Raw genomic sequence first — 25316 nt, 5'->3', positions numbered from 1 at the left:
TATTAACTTTAAATGTAAGTGGACTAAATGCTCCAATTAAAAGACACAGACTGGCAAATTGGATAAAGAGTCAAGACCCATCAGTGTGCTGTATTCAGGAAACCCATCTCACGTGCAGAGACTCACATAGGCTCAAAATAAAAGGATGGAGGAAGATCTACCAAGCAAATGGAAAGCAAAAAAAGGCAGGGGTTGCAATCCTAGTCTCTGATAAAATAGACTTTAAACCAACAAAGATCAAAAGAGACAAAGAAGGCCATTACATAATGGTAAAGGGATCAATTCAACAAGAAGAGCTAACTATCTTAAATATATATGCACCCAATACAGGAGCACCCAGATTCATAAAGCAAGTCCTGAGTGACCTACAAAGAGACTTAGACTCCCACACATTAATAATGGGAGACTTTAACACCCCACTGTCAACATTAGACAGATCAACGAGACAGAAAGTCAACAAGGATACCCAGGAATTCAACTCAGCTCTGCACCAAGCAGACCTAATAGACATCTACAGAACTCTCCACCCCAAATCAACAGAATATACATTTTTTTCAGCACCACACCACACCTATTCCAAAATTGACCACATACTTGGAAGTAAAGCTCTCCTCAGCAAATGTAAAAGAACAGAAATTATAACAAACTATCTCTCAGATCACAGTGCAATCAAACTAGAACTCAGGATTAAGAATCTCACTCAAAACTGCTCAACTACATGGAAACTGAACAACCTGCTCCTGAATGACTACTGGGTACATAATGAAATGAAGGCAGAAATAAAGATGTTCTTTGAAACCAACGAGAACCAAGACACAACATACCAGAATCTCTGGGATGCATTCAAAGCAGTGTGTAGAGGGAAATTTATAGCACTAAATGCCCACAAGAGAAAGCAGCAAAGATCCAAAACTGACACCCTAACATCACAATTAAAAGAACTAGAAAAGCAAGAGCAAACACATTCAAAAGCTAGCAGAAGGCAAGAAATAACTAAAATCAGAGCAGAACTGAAGGAAATAGAGACACAAAAAACCCTTCAAAAAATTAATGAATCCAGGAGCTGGTTTTTTTGAAAGGATCAGCAAAATTGATAGACCGCTAGCAAGACTAATAAACAAAAAAAGAGAGAAGAATCAAATAGATGCAATAAAAAATGATAAAGGGGATATCACCACCGATCCCACAGAAATACAAACTACCATCAGAGAATACTACAAACACCTCTACGCAAATAAACTAGAAAATCTAGAAGAAATGGATAAATTCCTTGACACATACACGCTCCCAAGACTAAACCAGGAAGAAGTTGAATCTCTGAATAGACCAATAACAGGCTCTGAAATTGTGGCAATAATCAATAGCTTACCAACCAAAAAGAGTCCAGGACCAGATGGATTCACAGCCGAATTCTACCAGAGGTACAAGGAGGAACTGGTACCATTCCTTCTGAAACTATTCCCATCAATAGAAAAAGAGGGAATCCTCCCTAACTCATTTTATGAGGCCAGCATCATCCTGATACCAAAGCCTGGCAGAGATACAACCAAAAAAGAGAATTTTAGACCAATATCCTTGATGAACATTGATGCAAAAATCCTCAATAAAATACTGGCAAACCAAATCCAGCAGCACATCAAAAAGCTTATCCACCATGATCAAGTGGGCTTCATCCCTGGGATGCAAGGCTGGTTCAATATACGCAAATCAATAAATGTAATCCAGCATATAAACAGAACCAAAGACAAAAACTACATGATTATCTCAATAGATGCAGAAAAGGCCTTTGACAAAATTCAACAACCCTTCATGCTAAAAACTCTCAATAAATTAGGTATTGATGGGACGTATCTCAAAATAATAAGAGCTATCTATGACAAACCCACAGCCAATATCATACTGAATGGGCAAAAACTGGAAGCATTCCCTTTGAAAACTGGCACAAGACAGGGATGCCCTCTCTCACCACTCCTATTCAACATAGTGTTGGAAGTTCTGGCCAGGGCCATCAGGCAGGAGAAGGAAATAATGGGTATTCAATTAGGAAAAGAGGAAGTCAAATTGTCCCTGTTTGCAGATGACATGATTGTATATCTAGAAAACCCCATCGTCTCAGCCCAAAATCTCCTTAAGCTGATAAGCAGATTCAGCAAAGTCTCAGGATACAAAATCAATGTACAAAAATCACAAGCATTCTTATACACCAACAACAGACAAACAGAGAGCCAAATCATGAGTGAACTCCCATTCACAATTGCTTCAAAGAGAATAGAATACCTAGGAATCCAACTTACAAGGGATGTGAAGGACCTCTTCAAGGAGAACTACAAACCACTGCTCAACAAAATAAAAGAGGATACAAACAAATGGAAGAACATTCCATGCTCATGGGTAGGAAGAATCAGTATCGTGAAAATGGCCATACTGCCCAAGGTAATTTACAGATTCAATGCCATCCCCATCAAGCTACCAATGACTTTCTTCACAGAATTGGAAAAAACTACTTTAAAGTTCATATGGAACGAAAAAAGAGCCCGCATCGCCAAGTCAATCCTAAGCCAAAAGAACGAAGCTGGAGGCATCACACTACCTGACTTCAAACTATACTACAAGGCTACAGTAACCAAAACAGCATGGTACTGGTACCAAAACAGAGATATAGATCAATGGAACAGAACAGAGCCCTCGGAAATAACGCCGCATATCTGCAACTATCTGATCTTTGACAAACTTGAGAAAAACAAGCAACGGGGAAAGGATTCCCTATTTAATAAATGGTGCTGGGAAAACTGGCTAGCCATATGGAGAAAGCTGAAACTGGATCCCTTCCTTACACCTTATACAAAAATTAATTCAAGATGGATTAAAGACTTAAACGTTAGACCTAAAACCATAAAAACCCTAGAAGAAAACCTAGGCAATACCATTCAGGACATAGGCATGGGCAAGGACTTCATGTCTAAAACACCAAAAGCAATGGCAACAAAAGCCAAAATTGACAAATGGGATCTAATTAAACTAAAGAGCTTCTGCACAGCAAAAGAAACAACCATCAGAGTGAACAGGCAACCTACAAAATGGGAGAAAATTTTCGCAACCTACTCATCTGACAAAGGGCTAATATCCAGAATCTACAATGAACTCAAACAAATTTACAAGAAAAAAACAAACAACCCCATCAAAAAGTTGGGCGAAGGACATGAACAGACACTTCTCAAAAGAAGACATTTATGCAGCCAAAAAACACATGAAAAAATGCTCACCATCACTGGCCATCAGAGAAATGCAAATCAAAACCACAATGGGATACCATCTCACACCAGTTAGAATGGCGATCATTCAAAAGTCAGGAAACAACAGGTGCTGGAGAGGATGTGGAGAAATAGGAACACTTTTACACTGTTGGTGGGACTGTAAACTAGTTCAACCCCTGTGGAAGTCAGTGTGGCGATTCCTCAGGGATCTAGAACTAGAAATACCATTTGACCCAGCCATCCCACTACTGGGTATATACCCAAAGGACTATAAATCATGCTGCTATAAGACACACGCACACGTATGTTTATTGTGGCATTATTCACAATAGCAAAGACTTGGAACCAACCCAAATGTCCAACAATGATAGACTGGATTAAGAAAATGTGGCACATATACACCATGGAATACTATGCAGCCATAAAAAATGATGAGTTCATGTCCTTTGTAGGGACATGGATGAAATTGGAAATCATCATTTTCAGTAAACTCTTGCAAGAACAAAAAACCAAACACCGCATATTCTCACTCATAGGTGGGAACTGAACAATGAGAACACATGGACACAGGAAGGGGAACATCACACTCTGGGGACTGTTGTAGGGTGTGGGGAGGGGGGAGGGATAGCATTGGGAGATATACCTAATGCTAGATGACGAGTTAGTGGGTGCAGCGCACCAGCATGGCACATATATACATATGTAACTAACCTGCACATTGTGCACATGTACCCTAAAACTTAAAGTATAATAATAATTAAAAAAAAAAAAACTAATCAACACACAGGGTTCTGTATATCCTTTATGGATTTTCCTTTAATCTCATGTACTTTTGTAGATAATCCTTTTATTAAACTTTCCTAAATTAAAAAAAAAAAAAAAGAAATGCTGGCCTCAAGCGATCCTCCCACCTCAGCCTCTCGAGTAGCTGTGATGACAGGTGTGTGCCACCGCACCTGGCCACAAGATAGCATTTCTCAATGGAATGATGTTCACAGCAGAGTCTTGTTTCAGACACAAAATTATCTCCTTGAAAAACAAATTGTGTAATTAAATTTCTTGTTCATTTAAAATAAGCTGTATTTTTATCCTCTCCTAAATCATTTTAAGGATATATAGCTGATAAAAGAAATCTGGTCTTCATAAATTCCATGGATTCTCAGTGTCCGACAGACTTCCAAGTCTAGCCCAGCTTCAAAACCACCACGTGAACCTGAGCACTGCTCATCATGAGTCCTGGACCCTTCTTGGCTGATCTGAGTAATTAGATTCATTGCAATCCTTAAAACAGCTTATTATTCTCAAGCAAATAAATAGTCATTTGACCTTAATAGGCATGTTTTTTACATTCGAGGTAAAAATGTGAAAGTTGGATCAGGGTGTTATGAAAAAATTACTGAGGCACTAAGGTTGTGAAAATGTAGAGAAACTAGAACTGAATGAAGGTGCTCCTTCCTCCTGCCTAGAAGGTCAGAGCAGTAAGACTCAGAGACACGTAAGAAACTAACTTTAATAGCAAGTGACAAGAGGCAAATCTGTAAAGCCAGTTCCATACTGTCCTGAGTTCTGAAGCGAGGGTGAGGCAAGGCAGCCTGAACATCTGATACTGGAGGGGGTCTCACCCAGCTGCCAGAATGATGCACACCATGGTGTGCAAAGAGGGGCCATGATTAACTCGCTCGCTGCATATCCTTCAAGCCTGAACAGCTCTTATACTGAAAAGAGGGTCAAAAGGAGAGTGGATGGTCAGAGGCATGTGGATAGCTGGCCATGGGCAGGCCGGCACATGCCGATGTCTTTCCAGTCGTGGGGGCAGCACCTCTCTTCACACACAGGGCAGGAGAAGGTGGAGGACTGTGGGGCTGAGCAGAGGCAAGCCTGGGTCTCTGCCTTCCAGGGGGCAGAGGCCTCCTGCTCCTGCAGTTCCTATGTCTTTTGTCGGACTCCACATCTAAATCCTCATCCCTTGTTGCCCGACTTTTTGATGATGGCCTCTGTCTCCTAGACAGAGATTCTGGTCAAGCTGCCTGGTTTCCTGGACGTGGACATGGTCAGGACCTCACCCATGCCCTACCACTTCGTACCCTTGTGGCTGAAGATGCCCTCCATTTCCACGTTGCTTCTGACCCACATCTGCTGTCTGTTGCTGCGCAGCTCCGAACACTGCAAGGGAACAATCTTTTTTTTTTCGAGATGGAGTCTTGCTCTGTTGCCCAGGCTGGAGTGCAATGGAGCGATCTCTGCTCCCTACAACCTCTGCCTCCTGGGTCCAAGCGATTCTCCTGCCTCAGCCTCCCGAATAGCTGGGATTACAGGTGTCTGCCACCACACCCAGCTAATTTTTTGTATTTTTAGTAGAGACGAGGTTTCACCGTGTTGGTCAGGCTGGTCCGAACTTTTGACCTCAGGTAATCCACCCGCCTCAGCTTCCCAAAGTGCTGGGATTACAGGCGTGAGTCACCGCGCCTGGCCGGAAACAATCTTATGAGTTTCCTTGCATTACAGAAAAAAATAAAATAAAATAAAATAAATAAATAAATAAATAAATAAGGGAAAGAAGAAAAAATGGATACAGTTCTGAGCCCCTAACGACTGGCTGGCATAAGTTCACAGCAGGTCTTGCTCATTAAGAAACACCTTCTTGGTAAAGATAGGGCATTAGAGGGTTTGTGAGGGGCAGAGTGACTTTCCAGGTACAAGAATGTCAGAGAGTATCATAGGGAAAAACAAAATGGTACAACGTAGCAACATTCAAAAACCCAACCTCCACCAGAAGTTTTCCGGACAAAGCCAAGTGTGATGAATACCCAGTTCTTTCACCTTGGCTGGCCTGCAACTGCGAACACCAGGAAGTCAGAACACACCACAGGAAAGGCACATGCGGAAGAAATCTTTCAGAACAAGTGTTATTTGAGGCATGCTTAAGTTCACCAGGGCTCCTCTGCAGAACAGACTAATTTCAGGAAAAGTTGTACTTTATTTTCAACTCAAATTCAAGGACTTATATTGATGCAACTTTAGAAGCATTCTGGCAACAGGCTAAAAGCCAGCATGGCCCAGATCTCTAAACGCAAAGGCTCCACGAAGGGAAGCCCACCGCTGTTCCAAATGCACGGGCAGCTTCACCAGAAATGGAAGTGGACACCTTTGGCTTTTGGCCAAAGTCTGAAAATCCTCTGCCTTTCTCTTCAGATTTCTGGAGAAACAACAGCCTAATTCTTCCTGTTTCTTACTGAGGTGACAGTAAACTCACATTTAGGCCCTGAGAAATCCGGAACATGGCTTGGCCTATAATTAATCAGGGGAGCTAATCAGTAGCTGTTTTCTCTTGCAGCTTCATTAGCTCCCTGGAATGACTAACCCTCTGGAGCCAGGGGATGGCCTCCAGGAGGTGTCATGACACACAGAAGGCACAGATGATAAAGGAAAGAAGCAACTGGAATGTTCCAAAATCAGTGTTCTTCTCTAAACTGATGTCGTATCTCACTACACCACCCTGGAAGTGAGGAGATCACTCATTATTTCTGAGTCATGGGTGAAATCCTCATTTCCTCTTCAGGTGCTGATGGACTGGAAATGCCTGGAGAGTCAGTGACCATGTGCTGAAGGCACAGCTGACAAGGAAGCTCATGTACATTAACAGGCGGCAGAGGCGCGGAGACAGAGCGCTCCAGGGCCACTTCCAGTAGGCGTCTGCCGCCCACGCCCCACTGATTCCTACCTTTGTGGTTGAAGATGCCCTCCATTTCCATGCTACTTCTGGAGTGGGCGATGCACAGTGAGCCACAGGGGACCAGGCCTTCTGCCGCCGGGGAGCGGTCAGTGGTCCGCACCAGACACCAGTCAGGCTTGTCATGCGGCCGCTCTAGAACTTCCACGGTCTGGCCCCGTCGGATGGTCAGCTCGTTGCTGTTGCAAGCGGTGAAGTCGTGGATCACCACTGTCAGCTCACAGCCGCCAGAGAGCTGGGGGGAACAGAGGAAGAGAGGACAGGTCAGCCAGTGTGAGCCACGGTGCCTTCAGCTACAGCGGGAACTCCTCCAGGTGGGTTCCTGCCATGCTGCCCCGGAGTGAGCTGAGTGCTCCGAGGTTGTGTGATCACTGCACTCCCCGTATGAAAATATGATTTTTCATAAGAACTTCCAAATTTCTTGAACCTGAGACATTCTATTTCCTTCCTCACGAAGTGGTATTACATACACACTCATTTTTTAACTTACAGCAAACTAAAAAAAACTCTGCTTGAAGGCTCTGGGGGATTATCATGAAATATGGTGATAAAATGAGATAAAGTTCTGTTCGAAATTTCTGTTCTGACCCAGTGCTGGGCGTTCCGTGCTCTGGAGTGTGTGGGCTCTTTAAGCATCCCTTGGGTCAGGAAAGAGGCAGCCACAAGAACGAGACTGAACAGGCAATGGGCTATGACCCCGAAACCGAAGCAAAGCACACCTGCCTCTCTTCAGAATCCTTCAAGCGCCCCCTCCTGCTTGTCCAGGGCTCCCCTTGGTGTGGCTCCTGAGGCCCTCTGCCCTCAGATTCCTTCTAGGCTCCCCCTCTCCAGGCCTCAACACACAGCAGGCACCACAGGCTCTGCAGACATCGGCTCGTTTCCCAGAGGTCCTGGATTTTCTGGCCTTCTGTTCCTCCAGCCTGACGTTCCTTTCCCTCCTTCTCTCCTTTTACCATGCTCACTCTCACCTACGCCTACTGAAACTCTTCCGGTCCTTCGAAGCTCATCCATAAACTCTCTAACAACACACACCCCGTGGCCTCTGCCGGTAAAACAAGCGCATGGTCTTCTCATGACTGTCTGCTTCAGATGGCCTAAGGCCTGGTGTGTGTTCCCTTAGTAAACTCCGTGGGGACAGGGCTCATGTGCTCATTAACATCCCTCCTACCTAAGAATCTTTTCATTTTTTTTTCTACATAAGAATCCTGAGAGCAGCTCCCGGTCTCTGGACTGTCCCAGGTTCTGTCTCTGCTGCTGTCCCTCTGCAGGGACTCTTCAACCACACCCTCAAGCTGACTCCTCCCGAGCAAGCGTCCCAATCGCAGACTACTTCCGATCCCTGCTGGGCAACTGGATGCTTCCCTGTCCCCCTAATGCAGAGTCTAGGACATGACTCATCACGCCCTCCCACCCCCTAAATCTCTTTTTCTTCTGGTGTTGTCTTTTGGGTAAGAGTATCACCATCAAGTCACTCAAGCTAAAAAACCCCACTCTATTCCCTCCAAATGCTGTGGAACAGATGTTGGGCGGCTCTCCGATCACTTCCTTTCTCGGCACTCCCATACCAATCACTTCACTGGGTCCTGCAGGAGCTCCTGAGCGGCCTCCCTGACAGACTCCAGGTTCTCCTTCCAAGCCATCTAAACACTGCTGGCAGGAGACCTTCTAAAAACACGTCATCCTCTTATGCAAAACCCTCACACACAAAGGCCTTAGCAGAGGATGCAAAAGTCCCCCCAGCGTCCAGAAGCACCTCCCTCCTCCTCCTGAGGGGTCCTGCCTGTAAGTGGCCCATACCATCCCTCTTGCTGAAAGCCCCCACGTCCCCTCTATTCTAAGCTCCCCACTGGCTCCAAGAAGTCCTTCTCGTGCCTGTCCTCCATGGTACCTCAATTCTGAAGTGAGCCATAGCTGGAGTTACACGTGTGTGTGTCTGCCTTCATCACCAGAAGCAGGCTCACCCTACTCTTCTGTGAACTTTCCATCCCTGGACTGGGAGGGCGGAGATGGGGCTGGGCACAGTTACCCTGAGTCCCCCAGTGCCAATGGTGGTAGGCATGTGACTCAGAGAAGCTGTTAGGAGTGGGGCTCCTCCTCAGCCTGCCTCGCACTGTGCTCTGCATCCAGCTAGCATTCAAATATTTGTGAAATGAAAAAGAAAAGATACATATGCTCTAAAAATGAAGGCACTGCATTTGAAAACCCGAAACGAAGCCTGGATTTTCCTCACTGGCTTCAGGAGCTCACTATGCCTGTGCTTAGCCTGCAGACACTCAGCTCTCCCCTGTCGCCTCTTGCTAAAGGGCAGTAGCCCAGACAAACCACAGGGACACAAGAGTGTGCTGCGGGCTATGGGGCTGGCTGTGGGAGTGAGAGAAGGGAGGAGGAAATGGCTCAGCCTCCTGCTGGGAAACATTCCTGTTGGGACTCCACTGAGCAAGCCCACATCCAGAGACCCAGGAGCCTGCACATCCTCCGATGGCTCACACTCCCGCTGTGTTCTGGGGCTGTCCCCTTGTGCTGAGGACCTCTTGGAGCCTCTGCATGCTCTGTGCTATTGATTATCCTCCTATTGTAGGAGCCTATCTTTTAAGAGAAAGTTCAGATATTCAGAATAAGAAACACATGTCCACCAGACAACCACAAAGATCAAAACAAAATCAAACTCTTCCACCATGAAGCACAGTATTAACAAAGTGAATCAGCTTTGCTAGGCCACAAGGAAAATTTTCATAAATCCCCTTCTCAATCTTAAAACTTCTTCGTGGAAAACCTATGCTAAATTTTACAGGTCTCTGAACAGTCAAAGATGCTAATGTTAAAAGCTCAAAGGCAGAGGCCCAGCCTGGAAAAGAACTCTCCTTGTAGAACCACACTCACAGAGTGGTCCTGTGACTTAGAGTTGGGGTGCTTCCTGTTCCGGGAACACAGGACCGGTCTGCAGGCCCCGAAGGAGGGTCCAGATTGCCATGGCCCCTTGGACCTGCCCTTCCCAGGCCTCCGAGTCTGGCTAGAGCTCCCCAGTGATGCCACCCGCTGCTTCACTGAGCGCATGTGAGAAGCTCCCAGCAGAAACCCACTGGGCTTCCCTGACATTCTTCCAGCAGCCCCCACTCCCAGACGCTGGGAAGTGCACTGTCTCATCACCTGCCCTCTGGCTGCCTCACTCTCCAGAGTCTTATTAATTTTCCAGACGGCTCAAAGCCATGGGCTGCAGATGGGGGAAGGGTGGGAAGGGGAGAGTGGGGCTGCCCAGGAAGGAGGATTAAGCTAGACTTTATTTCTGGCATTGATTTTTTAGGCCCTTAAAGAGTAATCAAAAACTATTGGAAACATCTGTGTACTTGACAGCACATAAGAAATAAAAATCAAGCATGTTCTGCCAAAGAATCATATACAAAGTTAAAATTCCTTTTTAAAGGCTTTTGAGAACTTGTTAAGAAAATCCAACAACAGAATATTTCAAACGGCGCTACAATTATTTTAAAAATCTTCCCATCTCCCAGTAAATCAACTGGCTTTACCCAAAAAGAGAGGCCCCATAGGGGAGGATTAAATGGGTGTTTTCTAGCCCAGAGAAAAGCTGTCCTGGGGATGCACCTCAATGCTCACATTTGAATATTTTTAACTCCTTGCTGCAAAACATCTTTGAAACCAGGTTTGCTAATTAAAAAAAAAAACTTTTCTGTGTACAAAAGACTTGTAATAACTATTTTGAGGAAGCAATGCAAATCGTTACTGCTTTTTAAGAAAAATTAAATTCCAAACTAGAAAACATTCAGCCACTATCTTGAATGTTACGTCTGATGGAGGTCTTGGCTTTCAGAGAATTTCTACCCTCAGTTGAAAGAGTTACCATTTTATTTATCTAGTTTAAAAATTCCCTTTTCTTTCTAACCATATTTTGTGCAAGTTCTCACAGTATCTTCGTTGCTTCTATATATTTAATGGGTTTCTATCATGGGCTCCCACCTCATGCATTGAATTTAGGATTGCAATTTGTGAAAATCTCACTTTCCACGACTCACATTAACACTTGCGAGATTCATATCAGAAGACAGATTTTTTTAAACCTTTCAACTTTTCACTATTAAAAAAATGAATGTGGTGACTAACAAGCATGACAACAAAACAGCCTTAATTGGACCAGGGGCCAGGGACCCACCACCGATGTGCCTCCTCCAAAGACTATACCACGTCCCTCTTTAGGCCCAGACATATGGACAATTAGCAAAATCAAATCGGTTCCTTTCCTGAATTCTTTCCAGAATGACTGATAATAAACAACTTACTGTGTTTCACCCAAGAGAATGAAATACTCATCTCTGGTTGCAAGCATGTGAACCTTCAACAATTACCACACAGAACAGAATTCTACTTTTCATGTTTTCCAAAGAAACCATGTCATATCACTGTCTTGCATGAACGCAGTTAATGGCTGTAACTAACAAGAGCTGTGGCTGGGGACTTCTCACACTGCGAGTTGTCACGTCTTCCTTTGCTCCTCAAAACACCCCCGCCCTGGACACTACAATGAGGCACGTATGGCTCAAGGACATATGGCTCTCGATAGACAGCGGCAATACCTGGTTTGAATTACCAAGCTCTGCGATGAGTTCTGGGGCAGGCTCTGCCTGAGGAAGAGGGGCTCTCTCGGACTGGTATGGTGGGTGATGCAGTCTTCGCTGCAAACAATTCTACTTCAAGAACAGGAGTCTAATGTGGTAAAGATCAACTGCAGGTAGGTTTTGATCAATTTTCTGAGAGCAATTCAAAAGCAAAAGGGGAATGTGGCCTAATAAAAGCCATTTTCCCCTAAAGAACAAAGTGTATTAACTCCCGTGAACCGTCACATCCTACAGCCCACTACAGTTCAGTCATTCAGAAACCTCACAAAAGGGTCTTGCGGTTCCGTGAAGGTTTCACACAGAGTAGGCCAAAAAATGATTACTTGGTTAAAGGGAATTAGAGAGTACAGTGCTATTGCTAGCAATGGTTACAAAAAAGGGTAACTATAGGCAGCAAGAACAATTTCCCTAATCGATGCTATTATGCCCCAGGCTCTCACCCACCCACGCTTCTTCACAGGGCAACTTCATGGAGACTGGGGCTGATCAGCAGCTGTTCTAACGTGAACAACAGGCCCTCCGTCCTCACGCCAACACCCAAGCTGCTTTACATAAGGTCAAATTCCAAGAAGAAGCATTCACTAAAATCTGCCACTTAGAGTTTAAAAGAGAAGGACTATTGTGATAGGCTCCGATACACTAGGGGTACAGAAAGAAACCTGTGAGGACGTAAAAATGGTGAAGACGGTAAACTTTATGTTACTTTTTTTTAAACCACAATTAAAGTAAAGAAAAGAAATCTGTGAGAAAAAACGTTTTCAAAACCAGCAGCTTACCATACTCAACACTGTATCTGGAAAAGAATGAGTGAGGACAGTGTTTGAGGATGCCAGTCCCTCCACTGTCTACTCACATGCTCACACACTGCTTTTCTGATGTGAAAACTGATCTTGGAAGACTTGAGTGTGTTATGTTATATACATGAATTAGAATGAAATAGATGAAAAAAGGCTGCATTTAAAAGATACAACTAAAAAGGTTAGGCAAACCAGAGACATGGCAGCTCCCATGCATTAGGCTTCAAGGGTTCACAGAAGCTCACCTGGACCAACGTTGTATTCTTGCATTTAGCATATTCCATTGAGAAATGCCGGAGGTGCTGTGCAGGCCCTACAGGTGGCCCTGCGGCATGCCAGGTAAACGCTTTTTGGCTATGAAGTGGAAAAAGGAACGAGTGCGGGGAAGAAGCAAGCAGTTGAAAAACACTGCCTCACTTAGTGTACTCCCCTAGGCTCTGGAAAGCAAGACACTTCTTAGGACAATTTAACCCAAAGAAACCTGTTGGCTGTATTTCCTGAGTGACCAAAGCAATCTTTTATTCAGGAAACTTAATTTGAAATACCTCTTTTTGTCTTTCATGGAGGGACAATGATCTGCGATCTAACGTTAACTAGCTGACCTCAACCAGCTAATGTTAACTAGCTGACTGGGCCCTCATCAGGAAGAGCAATCAGAATAAATACCTGCTTCAAGTATGAATCATAACTTTATCACTGTCTCCAACTGTAACTTCGATCATGTTGTGTAAAATTTACATTAAATAGCACTTTTCAGTGCTCTACTATTTTACAAACATTTAATTTGTAACATTTCTAACCAAACTTAAAAAAAAGTCTGTCTTTTCTTAGAACTGAGGCTTTCTACTTCTGCCTGGGGGATTTTGTTTTTGATTGGATAACTGAAATGATCAAAGATGACATTCAGTTTGTAGTTTTATGAGAGAACTTAAAAAACTCATCTAAAAAATACTACAAAAAGCCACATCACTTAGAAAAACAGAAAACAAAGATGAGCAAAAGAAGGAAGCAGACGTCACACGGAACCCATCACTCAGAGCTCACCAGGGGAGCGGGGCTCTGTCTCCTTCATTCATTCTTGTGCGCTGAATGCCTATCATGGGGACGGCACACAATGGGTGGCCAATACATATCTGAGAATAAATGAACCCACCCTTTGAATATTAGGTCACTGTATACGCATGCAGCTAGGATGAAAGATGAACAGCTGGAAAGGTGCTTTACGCAAGACTCTCCCCCTTCTGCAGTAATTGTGCCCATTCCACACACAGAATTTTGCAGTTGAGCCAGCACAATTCATCAGGCCAGGCACTGAAATAGAGCATTTCATTCTTAGGACAGCTTCCAGATCCTAACAAGCACAATCCAATCAACAGCTAAATCCACTGTAGCCCCACGAGTATGCAGATGAAGGAAGGGGAGGCTGAAATTGACAGTAACCTGCAACAGCAGCAATGCCGGCCAACAGCCCGAGTGAGGCAGGAGGAAGCCATCTGTATAACGGAGACACAGAAACTGAATATTTATTCAGTGCTTAGAACATGCTAGTCACTGATCTAAATATATTATACATGAGCAGTACTATCATCCCCATTTACAGATGAGGAAACTGAGGTTCAGAGAGGTGAGGTGACTTGCCCAAGACCACCAGCTGCTGAGGCAGAGGCCAGAGGTGGGTACATCCTCGCTTTTGATTGCCTGATCTTAGGTGTGTTGTATATGCTATGCCACTGCCAGATACACTCTGAGCAGAGGAAGGTCAACTGCGGTTGGGAGTGCTCTTTATAAAGGACGTTAAAATAAGCACCATCCTGTGGAAAAGGCTTCTGAATTAAATGACTCAATTTCATGCTTACATGGGGCAAACTTATCTGAGGTCCTGAGAAACTCAGAGCCCTGGGTTGGCCAGGAGGCAGAGAGCATCCTCTCTGAGCAGCTCCAGCCAGAGGGGAGGGTGTGGGGCACCTTTGTGCCTGGCCACACAGCCCTACACCTTCCATGCGGTGAATAGAGGCAGAATGCAGGATTGCAAGACAACCTCGGGAGGCTGAATGCAAGCATCGTTAGATAGATATACACTCTTACCCAAGATGGTGAATTAGGCCATATTTCAAAATGTATTGGCATTAACTACTTTACATACTACCTCGACGCTGCAATGTATGTAAGTCCAACCAAGTTCCTGGAGTGTAGAACGTCACTTGACAGAAAGAGCTGATTGCTTTTCTAAATTTTAAAATACATGGAACCCTGGCTGGGCATGGTGGCTCACGCCTGTAATCCTAGCACTTTGGGAGGCCGAGGTGGGTGGATTACCTGGGGTCAAGAGTTCGAGACCAGCCTGGCCAACATGGCAAAACCCCATCTCCACTAAAAATACAAAAATTAGCTGGGTGTGGTGGTACATGCCTGTAATCTCAGCTACAAGGCGGGCTGAGGCAGGAGAATCACTTGAACCTGGAAGGCGGAGGTTGCAGTGAGCAAAGGTCGTGCCACTGTACTCCAGCCTGGGAGACAGAGTGAGACTCCAACTCAAAAAAAAAAAAAAAAAAGAAAGAAAAGAAAAAACAATATATAGAACCTCATGTCTCCAACACAGTGCTAAGGCTTCATTAAGAATAACTGAAACTGGCTGGATGCAGTGGGGCTCACGACTATAATCCCAGTGTTTTGAGAGGCTGAGGTGAGAGGATTGCTTGAGGTCAGGAGTTTGAGGCCAGCCTGGGAAACACAGTTCGATCCTGTCTCTACAAAAATAAAAAAAAAACTAGCCAGGCATAGTAGTGTACACTTATGGTCCTAGCTACCTGGGGGGCCAGGCAAGGATCACTTGAGCCTAGGAGTTCAGGACTACAGTGAACTCTGATCACACCACTGCACTCCAGCCTGGGCGACAAAGTGAGATCCTGCCTCAGGAATTTAAAAAAGGAGTGACTGAAACCAGTTATGTTTTTAAATATGTGAATCCATATATTCATGTTATAAGCTTGGTACGGGGGTTCCACATGAAGTTATCAGTCTCAACGGAATTTCTCACTCATTAGAAATAAGAACCATACGGCTTAAGATTCGAAAGACAGCTCACACCTGGGCCCTGCTGGCTCGGGCCGGCTTTTCCACAGGATACCTCATCTCACCTCGGCCATTTTTCCATGTTGGTCTCAAGATGCTTTGTTCTACAATACAGTTTGAGTTCCACGTTTTCTATTTTCTTTGTAATATGGATTTTAGTTTAGTGATTATAAATCACAGACTAATAAGGAAGAGACAGGGAAAAAATTTTTAAAGATGTTTCTTTAGTAAAAATACTGAGCTCCAAATTCAGCTCTTGCATGAAATAATAAGGCCTGGAAAATGACAGATGATTAAATGCATGTTCTGTGTCTGGCTGTGGCCCTCTGCTGCTGGGAGGCCTTGCAGAGGGCCTGGATCTCTGCAGTGCCCCAGGCCTGGCTCAGCGCTCTCCTCCCTACCGCAGGGAGATGCACTCAGGACAGATGAGATAAGAATATGGAAAGCGCTTGATTTCTTTGGAATCCAAATTATATTTTCATAAGATCACTGTATCAGGTTAAGTACCATGGAGATCAGCAAGAATCAGTACTAAATTCACTTCTGGAACAAAGAGAAGGCATATTTTAAAACTGATGTTTTCAAAGTAGGAAACGTGCTGCTGGGGACTGTGGCTCATGGCCGTGGCCTGGCTAACCCCGCTCTGCTGACAGTGCTCCCTGGAAAGAGGGCGTCTCCAGGGCCCCTCCTTCACTATCCCTAAACCTTGTGTGCCTCATCTGAGAATTACTAACAGCCCTGGCAGATAACTTTTGCCTTCAGAATTCTCCAAGAGGCCGAGTCAAAAACATCCCCCCACCCAGTTTCTGAAATGAAACCAAATTCCATGATAACAACTAACTAATAACAGACATCATAAATTAAGTCAAACAGGCAGAATGTCGTTAAGTGATTTCCCTTGCCAGATCCATCTGCCTGCGTTATCAAAGGCTGCTTAAACTTAAACTACGTAGGGCAGAAAGAACTTCGAGACTCAGGAAAATTACCGTCACCGGAGATGGGGTTGCTGGTTAAGCCTAGTTCAGAGGGACAGTGCATTTTGCAGACTGACTAGGGAAAGGATGGAGTCCTTGATTTTCAAAATGTATTCTTGAGTCATCTAATGACCCTCAACTGTTCTACTGGAGAGGCATAAGGAGGGAGATGGCTAAGCAAAAACCTCACAGAAGCAGAGCACACACAAATGCAGGCACACGTGGACAGCAAACGTGCACCTTCTTGTTTGTAAGGCTGCATGGGTACGTCCTCTCCAAATTCCAAATTCTGACTTATTGGCAAGTCTCATTCGCCGTTTAATCCCAAATGCAGGTCTCCAGAACAGAATAAGACACCCGCTGTGTTCTCATGAGACGACATTTCATCCTTTCTGTGCTTTAGAGCCTACTAAGGACCGATGCTCTCAGCAAGTGGCATTAAGAAAATTCACCAGGTCTGTTTAAGAAACTGAGTCCGGAGTGTCATTCCTTCAAGATGGTTAACAACCATGAGAATACCAGGGTGAGTGTCGCTGCGTGGCAGGCTGCGGTCCTCAGTAAGAAAGAGCCTCCCAGGAGCGGGGCTGGAGAGGCAATGGTGGAACTGGCAGGAGAGACCCTTCAGGGATTTCTTTTTCTTTTTTTTTTTTTTTTTTGAGATGGAGTCTCGCTCTGTCACCCAGGTGGGAGTGCAGTGGCCTGATCTTGGCTCACTGCAAGCTCCGCCTCCTGGGTTCATGCCATTCTCCTGCCTCAGCCTCCCGAGTAGCTGGGACTACAGGCGCCCGCCACCACGCTCGGCTAATTTTTTATATTTTTAGTAGAGACGGGGTTTCACCATGTTAGCCAGGATGGTCTCGATCTCCTGAACTCGTGATCTGCCCACCTTGGCCTCCCAAAGTGCTGGGATTACAGGCGTGAGCCACCGCACCCGGCCGACCGACCCTTCAGGGATTTCTGAGCTCAGGAGTGAAGTTTAGGGACAACACATCAGATGAGGTCAAGAGAAACTGGTGAATTATTTTCACAGATAGAGTATCTCATAGGGAGTTTTGTTAACATTTTCATAACCTAGTGGACTGCTAGGGTAAAATTTGCCTTTTTTTTTTTTTTGGCAAACCTATACTGTTCTGGTAGTGATTTATTCTTCCTCTCTCGTTGGATACAAATATAATTTACTGTATTCCCAGTTCGCGTAAGCCCTCCCTAATATGCTATAACAGATGTGAAGTCGTGCTAATTTCACTACTCCTAACTCCAGGATAGAGACTTATTTCTGTTCAAGCTGCTGGGGAATCCCAATCAGCCATGCACCTTAGGGGCCAAGGGCTGTGCTGGGGCTGAGAGGAGGTGGGTACCAGCCAAGGAATTCTCCACACGCAGGAGATAAGTCGTGGCACCAGCAACTCTGTCCGGAAGAATGAACTGGAGACTCCAGAGCCCCTTCCTGGATAGAGGGGTCATTTCCAGACTCCCAGGCACCCATTTATCCATAAACTACCCGAGGAAACAAGTTACCCTTGCCTCTTAGACCAACTTCCAAAAAAGGAACCCTCCAAAGCTAACTTTTCCACTTAGTTCTTTAGCAATTTCATTCAAAAAATTTACTTTTTTTTTTTTTTTTTTTTAAAAAAGAATAAACTTTTGAACTCATGTCTAGGGGAAATCCAGAGCAGACCCCTAGGAGTTTATCTTAAGAATGGGAATTTGGGGCTTGACGGTGATCTCAAACAGTCTGGAAATGCCCTGAATGCAGGCCACTTTCCCACACACTTGAGCAACTATGATTCAACTTTCCTTTCAGGTGGCAGCCTCATGGAAATTCACCAGATAATCCCCTTGATTACTTTATTAAAAAGTAAAATAAAATAAAAAATTTATCAATATTACTCTAACAAAGTGTTTCCAAGCTCAAACTTTATTTCTTTAACCTCAATGCCCATAGGTGGGGTCTCGGGGAGAAATGCTATTAGGCATCAGATGCCTGAACATGTCATTTATCTTATTTCTTTTTACTACACACCAAGAAATATTTGCTGAATGCCAATACACAGGGCCTTGAACAAAATAAAATGAGAAATTCTTTTTACTCTCTGGTCTTGTCATTCTAACCACTCTAAGTCCTAGGATCTATTATTTAGTGAACCCAAAAAGTATAATGAGAAAAAAAATCTAATCACTTAAACTAGGATATTGAAAATAAAATCACTGCAGCAGAGCAGTATTTTAAATCTACTTACTCCTGTCCTAGAAATGAGAACATTAAGTATCATGAATCCTTCTGCAAAACCAAGTGAGAAAAGCCCAGTCTGGGACTAAAAGATGTGCCACGGAAATAACCTTCCAAATACTGGACTCTGTCATCTGTCTGAATCAATTACCAAGGATGGTGAGGTCAGGGCATTGTTCCTTCCTACCAATGAGTGGGCTGCGGGAAGATGTGCAGAGAACAGACTCCCAGGTCTCATGATGGGGACAAAGGTCTCATGAAATGAGGTCTGACTTGCATTGGAGAATCAGAAGCTCAACAATTCTGGGCTCATAAATAAACCCCCTATTTACTGTCAATTTTTTAAAAAAGAATTCAGTCTAGCATTCTAGGAATATAACACAACACACTAATCTTGGCAGGAACAGAAGACTTCATTAAGATCAATGTTCCCCACTGGCTGACAGAGAACATTTTGTCTTTTGTCCATCATGTAAACCCAGGATTCCAAATTCTACTAGCAATTTACTTTGTGGGTTTTTTGGATAATATCAGACAAAATCATGAGATACCCTAGGCTGCTTTTGAAGAAGATATACCTATACAAACGTTTTTGATAAAAATCAGATCTAGCTCACAGTGGTCATCACTGTTGCCAATTCCAGGGCAGGTTTTCTATGTTCTGCTGCACACCATGGTTCTGAGAGGGCATCTCAGGGCCACGGCCCCCACTTCCATCAGAGCAGCTCTGCTTCTACACTGCCATGAGTTCTTACTATTTTACGTTGCCTTGGCATCACTATGAACCCAGAGAAGCTGGACTTTCTCATAACAGAAGCATCTCCTCCCAGGCCTTCAGCGTGGTAGTTCCTGATCGCTGCTTCACAGAACTTCCTTCTGGTGACCACTCCTCTAAGGGACAGCCATACAAGACCTGCTTAACTGGCCCTGCTGACACTCGCACCTCATGTGGACTGTGCAGATATGCCAGAGTGACAACTTCCTAGTCACAGCATGACCTCCTGAAACTCGTGCCTGCTTGCTCTAAGCCCACAGATTGAGATGCCCTGTGCCAAACCTGTTTGGATAATGTCCTGGACGCAATAAGGGGCCTGGCCCAAGGACTCCTCTCTCCCCACATGCTTCCTGTCCTCCAGGGGTGCCGTGTGATCCCCAGAACCTGTAAGCAACACTCTTTATTTCCATCTTGTGTCCCCCCTAGTAGCTGGAGGGGGGCTGTCCATCTTAAAGATCCTAAATTAAAACATATGCTGGTGTTCTGTTTAGGATTTTATTTTAAATGATAGGTTCTTCTGCTTAGGAATAAGATTAAAAAGTCTAAGTATGCTGCCCTCGAATGTCCCGTAACACCCTGGGCACCAGCAAAGGACAGGATGGAAAGAGTTGAATGATTTCTCCTGAATCCTCAGGGTTCACGTCTTCTCACCACAATCCCCCAAGTCTCTGCTCCACCACAGGATCCTGGCACTACTCCTGGCACGTATCAACTGCTTGAAAATGTTGATGACAAACTGTGAGTAACAGAAAGGAGGGGGCTGCTTTGAGCAGAGACTAGCCACATTCCCCTCCACACACAAAGTGCCAGCAGTGACTCACCTTATCGCTGTCCAGCGTGTTCTGAGACGTCCGTGAGGCGATGGAAATCGTATCAGGCTGGCTGCTGCCATCTCCTTGGCTGTCCAGATCCTCTCCATCCCTGGCGGTGCAAAGAAACTTTTAGTTCCTGACACTGCTGAGCTGGCGGTCACTGGAGAAGCAACTGATTTGTTTAATGAGATGCATATCAGCCTTCGCGAGTGCCTGCTGCTGCCAGGATGCAGACAATGGTTAAGGCACCCTTCACTGAGCACGGGCTTTCTGCTGGGCACTGTGCTGAGCATTTAAAATATATCATCCTGTTGGATTCCCATCACCATAAAATGTAGTTGATATGATCGTTGCCATTTTAAAAATGAGAAAATGACATCATCTCGATGCTTTATAACTTATCCAAGGTCATGTGCATGACTTAGACATGTGCCCTGTATGGTGCTCGGGGTAAGAAACTCAAAACAATCAGAGGTTTGCACACAGCCCTTCGTTTACTCTAAGCCAATAGAGGCTCTTATCTCTGACAAAGCAGTTTCATCACTAGGAATGATGTTATCCACAAATGGCAATTTTAAAAACACATTCCTCAAAATGTTTGAGAGAAAGGATTTTTGAAGCAGGGTGAGCTAACACCGCCTCGCCCTTCCCTCCCACATCCACAAACCTCCAGTGGCGCCCAGGCACGCACCTCCTTCCCTTCTGTCTTGTGGCGGGAGCGGTCTTGGGGATGTGAATAGGCTCCTTCAGGGCTCCCTTCAGGTGGATTGTCCGCTCCTGGATGACTTCGCGGATATGCTTTATCCAGTCCTGCTTGTTCTCTATACTGGAAGCCTTAACAAGGTGTTAGCATTGCTTAGGATACGGAAGGGCCCTTTGCAGACCTTGCACTAACCACACCCAGGTTTCCTGCATTCCTTGAGTTTCTATTTTCAAAATGACTTTTCAGCAGAAAAGCAACCACATCCGATGTTCAATATGCTACCAAATAAATGACTATTTAAAAATATGTTTTCATCAAAACCTTTTTTGTTTTATAGCATGTATATTACTCTAGATCTCTGACTATTGCAATAATCCATCATTCTCCAGCCCCAAGACCTTTTAAGCAGCCCTGGGCAAATAAACCAACACAGCCACCCTCACTGCCACCAAAACACCTCTGAGGCTATTGAGGCAAACACTGCGCACTGGTCAGCAGCGGGCAAACTGCCAGCAGGAAACCGTACAAATCCCCACAGCCCTGCGGCCTCCTCTGCTGGACTCAGGGAACAGCGGCGCAGCCCCCTGTGCCTGGCCGAGGGCTTCTCCCATGCTGTCATCCACTCCCATGAGGACTCTGCGGGTGGCAGACTCCCGCAGCCCTGTCTTATAAATGAGCAACTGAGGTGTGGACAGAAGAAATGTGCCCAACGTTCCAAGCTCACCAACTGCCAATCCCCGATGGCAGATTCACCTTGACTCCATTACAACTCTCAAGAAATGTCCTCTGAGAACCACACAGACTAGATTCTCAGCAAGCACCTGCGGACTGAGCACGCACGGCATCACTTGATCCAGACTTTTTTTTAACTCTGCCTCAAAGAGTTTTTTTTTTTTTTTCTTTCTGCATGTTCTGGGCCTTACTAACAGCTTTCTAATTTCCTCACAGAAAATATCAACCTCCTATGATATAAGCACAATTCCCTGCAGTTATAATTAACCTAACTGTCATAACTCATCGTAGATGAGGTCACAAAGTGGGGAGCACCCAGCATTTCTCACTGTGTATCCTGTTTTTGAAAACAGAAAATCAAAGCCCGTGTTGGGAAAGGAAACTAAAATTGATTATCCTCTTTCTATAGAAACCGTTTAACCAGAGGACCTGTCTTTAAGGTTACTAACAGGTAGTGACAGGGAAAAAAAAATGATGGGTAAAGACAGCCTCTTCCTCCCTCTTCCCCAGAGTGACAGAGGACAGCAGGAAAGCCAATGTCTTCTGGCGAGGGGACAGGAAGGAGGCAGGGTGACCGGGGAACGGGTGTGCAAAGTAAGTGACTCAGGAGAAGAAACTTTTCTAAAAACTACAAATTGGTTGGAATTTAAATGCCTGATAGAAGTATTTGGAAGGTCAACTAAAGAGAAGTACCTGCAAAAGAACATCTGGCAGAGTTTGGAAACAACTGAGGAAAATTGTTAATATGGTTCAGAAATAAAGAAAATTCTCATATGAATTGATCGTTACACTTACAGAGAGTAATTCTCCTAACCTTAAAGAAATTAAACAAGGAAAAAAGATGTCAGTTTTTCAGAAATAGTAAAAGAAAGATAACTGAGATAAAGTACTAAATACCAAGGTCCTACCTGGCTAAGAGAGGGGATAGTTCATTTCATACTCTGGCTAGTTGCAATCTGTTTAAGACTTAAAAATAAAATTCTCCTTTCCAGACTAGAGAAGTGAAAATAACCAAAATTTTGTTTTACAACTATTAGGACATCATCATCGCCATTACCACCATTCCCATCATGTTCTCCACCACCATAAGCACACACACTAGCAGCACGATACCTCTACTTCTACCACTGCCTACACCCTCACCACCACAACCTGTACCCTCACCACCATCTCCAATCTTACTACCGTCAAAATCTAAATTATCTCCATCTACACTCTCAACCACACCATCCAGACCAACAAAATCTGTACCCTCACCATCAACACCTAAACCCTCATCACCATCTACACTACCACCGCCTGTACTAGCACTACCACCAAAATCTACACGATGACCTCCATCTACAACCTTACCACCACCAGCACCACCAAAGTCTATACCACCACCATCTATACCCTCATCACCACCATCTACACCACTGGCACCATCTGGACCAAAACCCCCATCACCAAATCTATCCCACTACCTTCCTCTACACCCTTACCCTCTCACCACCATCGATACCGCCGTGACCACCGCCATCTCCACCCTCACTGCCACCACCACCACCACCATACCATCTCCACCACCTCCACCTACATCATCATTACACTACCATCCCCACCATCACCATAGCCTGCCTCACTACACCAACACCATGCAGCAATCCCCGAAATTAATGAGAACATCGTTTCCTTTACTTTCTCCTTGGAAGTCAGAAAGGTATTACCCAAAATTCCCTAGAAAACTTCCACCTGTCAAAGCCTGAGAAAAGTCTTATTTGTCAACTGTAACATGAGCATTTTATGACATCCTACATGAAAGTCCAGATCTGGCTGAAGTATCTGTCACTATTGTTTGGAAGCACCTTTTGGCATCTGCCACTGTAGCTCGTCTGGATAAGCGGTTTATATAAGTTGCAAGTTTTCAGGTTTCGAGTATACCTTAAAATGTTAAACCTTAGGAAGAAAATACAGTTATTTAAATTTAGCTATCGGTGCAATTGATATCAAATAGGGCTTTATGCCAGTACTAGCCAGAACACATTGGGCTGGTAATCACACATTCACTGCAAAACAACCCACTATCACATATGAACAAAGATCTTATGGACACAATGGCTTCCACTGAAGAGCAGGCTCTAAAGGCTGACGTACAGGGGAGTAACTCACAGTCACTGAAAATACCAAAGAGATGAAAAGGCATGCGAGAGACACAAGGGGTGACATGCAGGTTCATACACCAGAGTCCCATTACACTCTGGCTCATCTCCCAGTATTCGACAAGCCTTAGCTCCACCGTCCCCCAAACATCCCAAAGCCGCTGATGGCATTTCCAGATGGCTCCAAAAGTTCCATCTGTATTTTCTCAAACACAGAGGAGGGAAGTACATAAGACAACCTTAGAGCTCTTGACCATTCCCAGGAGAGGTGGTATAATCAAAACAGAGTTCAAATCAAATATTCCAAGATATTTTCCTCCCCCAAAGACTATATATACCCTAAAGTTTCCTAGTGGTTTGGAATTTTAAATCATAACAGTATCAAACCCTGTCACTAATAATCATTCCTCTTTCTCTCTGTCTCCAAACTATTAAGCCACAGAGCTGAGGACCCTGTAAGGACTGTGGGTACGGTTGGCCTTGACTTCCTGTCACAGGTCCTCAAAAATGCACCAGGTGACTTTTTCCTTTCGAAACAGAAGGTCAAGTGCGCAATCAGAGTTTTTGGTCAGTATCTCATTCCTCCTGTACCCTGACTTCCTGCACCTCTTATAGAGTCAATGAATTCAAAGACTGGAAGAATGGGAGAAGTATAAAAAGACCTTGCTTCATTTGCCCTTTCAGGAGTCAAGTGAAAGTTTAGCTCAAATTGTTTCATCACCAGAACACCAAACTGAATTCATTCCACTATTCTTTTTGTGGTAGCCACCAATCTGAATAGAACACACACACACACACACACACAAACAACAACAAATAATAATAAAATAATATGAAAACAACGGACAAGCAAGCATGGATGGCCACAGTAAATGTTTCAAACAGCACATTCCCAGCTTCAAATGAACGTACCTTAAGGACAATTTTATTATCTGAAGTTGGTGTTCTCCCCACCCACAATGCAAATTTGCAAGGGTCTCCTTCAACATGTTCTGTGACACCCAACTCTGAGGTCTGGATAAAAAGACAATTATACAATTAGATGACAGTAAAATTCTAGAAGGATGCAGAACAGAGACCAAGGAAACAGGTTTTGGTTACTTGTGGCCATGTTAGGTTGTAAGAACATCGCTAGTGATCTCAGCTCTCATGTGAGTTATAATGAGGACATTGTGTTCTTAGGCTACAGGTGACTGGTTTCATCCTTCACTTCCTGTGAGTGTCTCTTACTGGAGACCCCAATGCAGGTCAACGAGCAAAAAATTCAGGGGAAGGAAACCAACATGTGAAAATCCTACTATCTGACAATCAAGATTTGACTATTTGCAATCTTACAAGCAACAAACTGCAAAATGAGTCTTTCCTGATTGCAAAAGGGCTGCCACCATGTTCTCTTCAGTATTAATGACGCAGCTTCCCAGAGGGCAAATGATGTTTTAACAGCTTAGTTATTTTCCAATTTCTTTAT

General features: G+C 44.4%; 1 protein-coding gene across 8 annotated transcripts in view; it reads right to left on the bottom strand.

Moving 5' to 3' along the window:
* Positions 1-25316, bottom strand: part of TRIO (trio Rho guanine nucleotide exchange factor) — a 371165-nt gene that overhangs the window by 89390 nt on the left and 256459 nt on the right. For all 8 annotated transcript variants that reach the window (XM_063664670.1, XM_054489144.2, XM_054489145.2 and 5 more), the window contains exons 31-34: positions 24761-24862; positions 20964-21106; positions 20282-20381; positions 6976-7219 (exon numbers count right to left, since the gene is read on the bottom strand). In XM_063664670.1, coding sequence (XP_063520740.1) covers positions 6976-7219; positions 20282-20381; positions 20964-21106; positions 24761-24862 — 589 coding nt within the window. The remainder of the gene's footprint in view (positions 1-6975; positions 7220-20281; positions 20382-20963; positions 21107-24760; positions 24863-25316) is intronic.

The sequence above is a fragment of the Pongo pygmaeus genome, chromosome 4 (assembly GCF_028885625.2).
Source record: "Pongo pygmaeus isolate AG05252 chromosome 4, NHGRI_mPonPyg2-v2.0_pri, whole genome shotgun sequence".
In the NCBI taxonomy this organism is placed as follows: domain Eukaryota; kingdom Metazoa; phylum Chordata; class Mammalia; order Primates; family Hominidae; genus Pongo; species Pongo pygmaeus.
The sequence above is the reverse complement of the archived record's forward strand: the minus strand, read 5'-3'. Positions and strand labels throughout refer to the sequence as shown.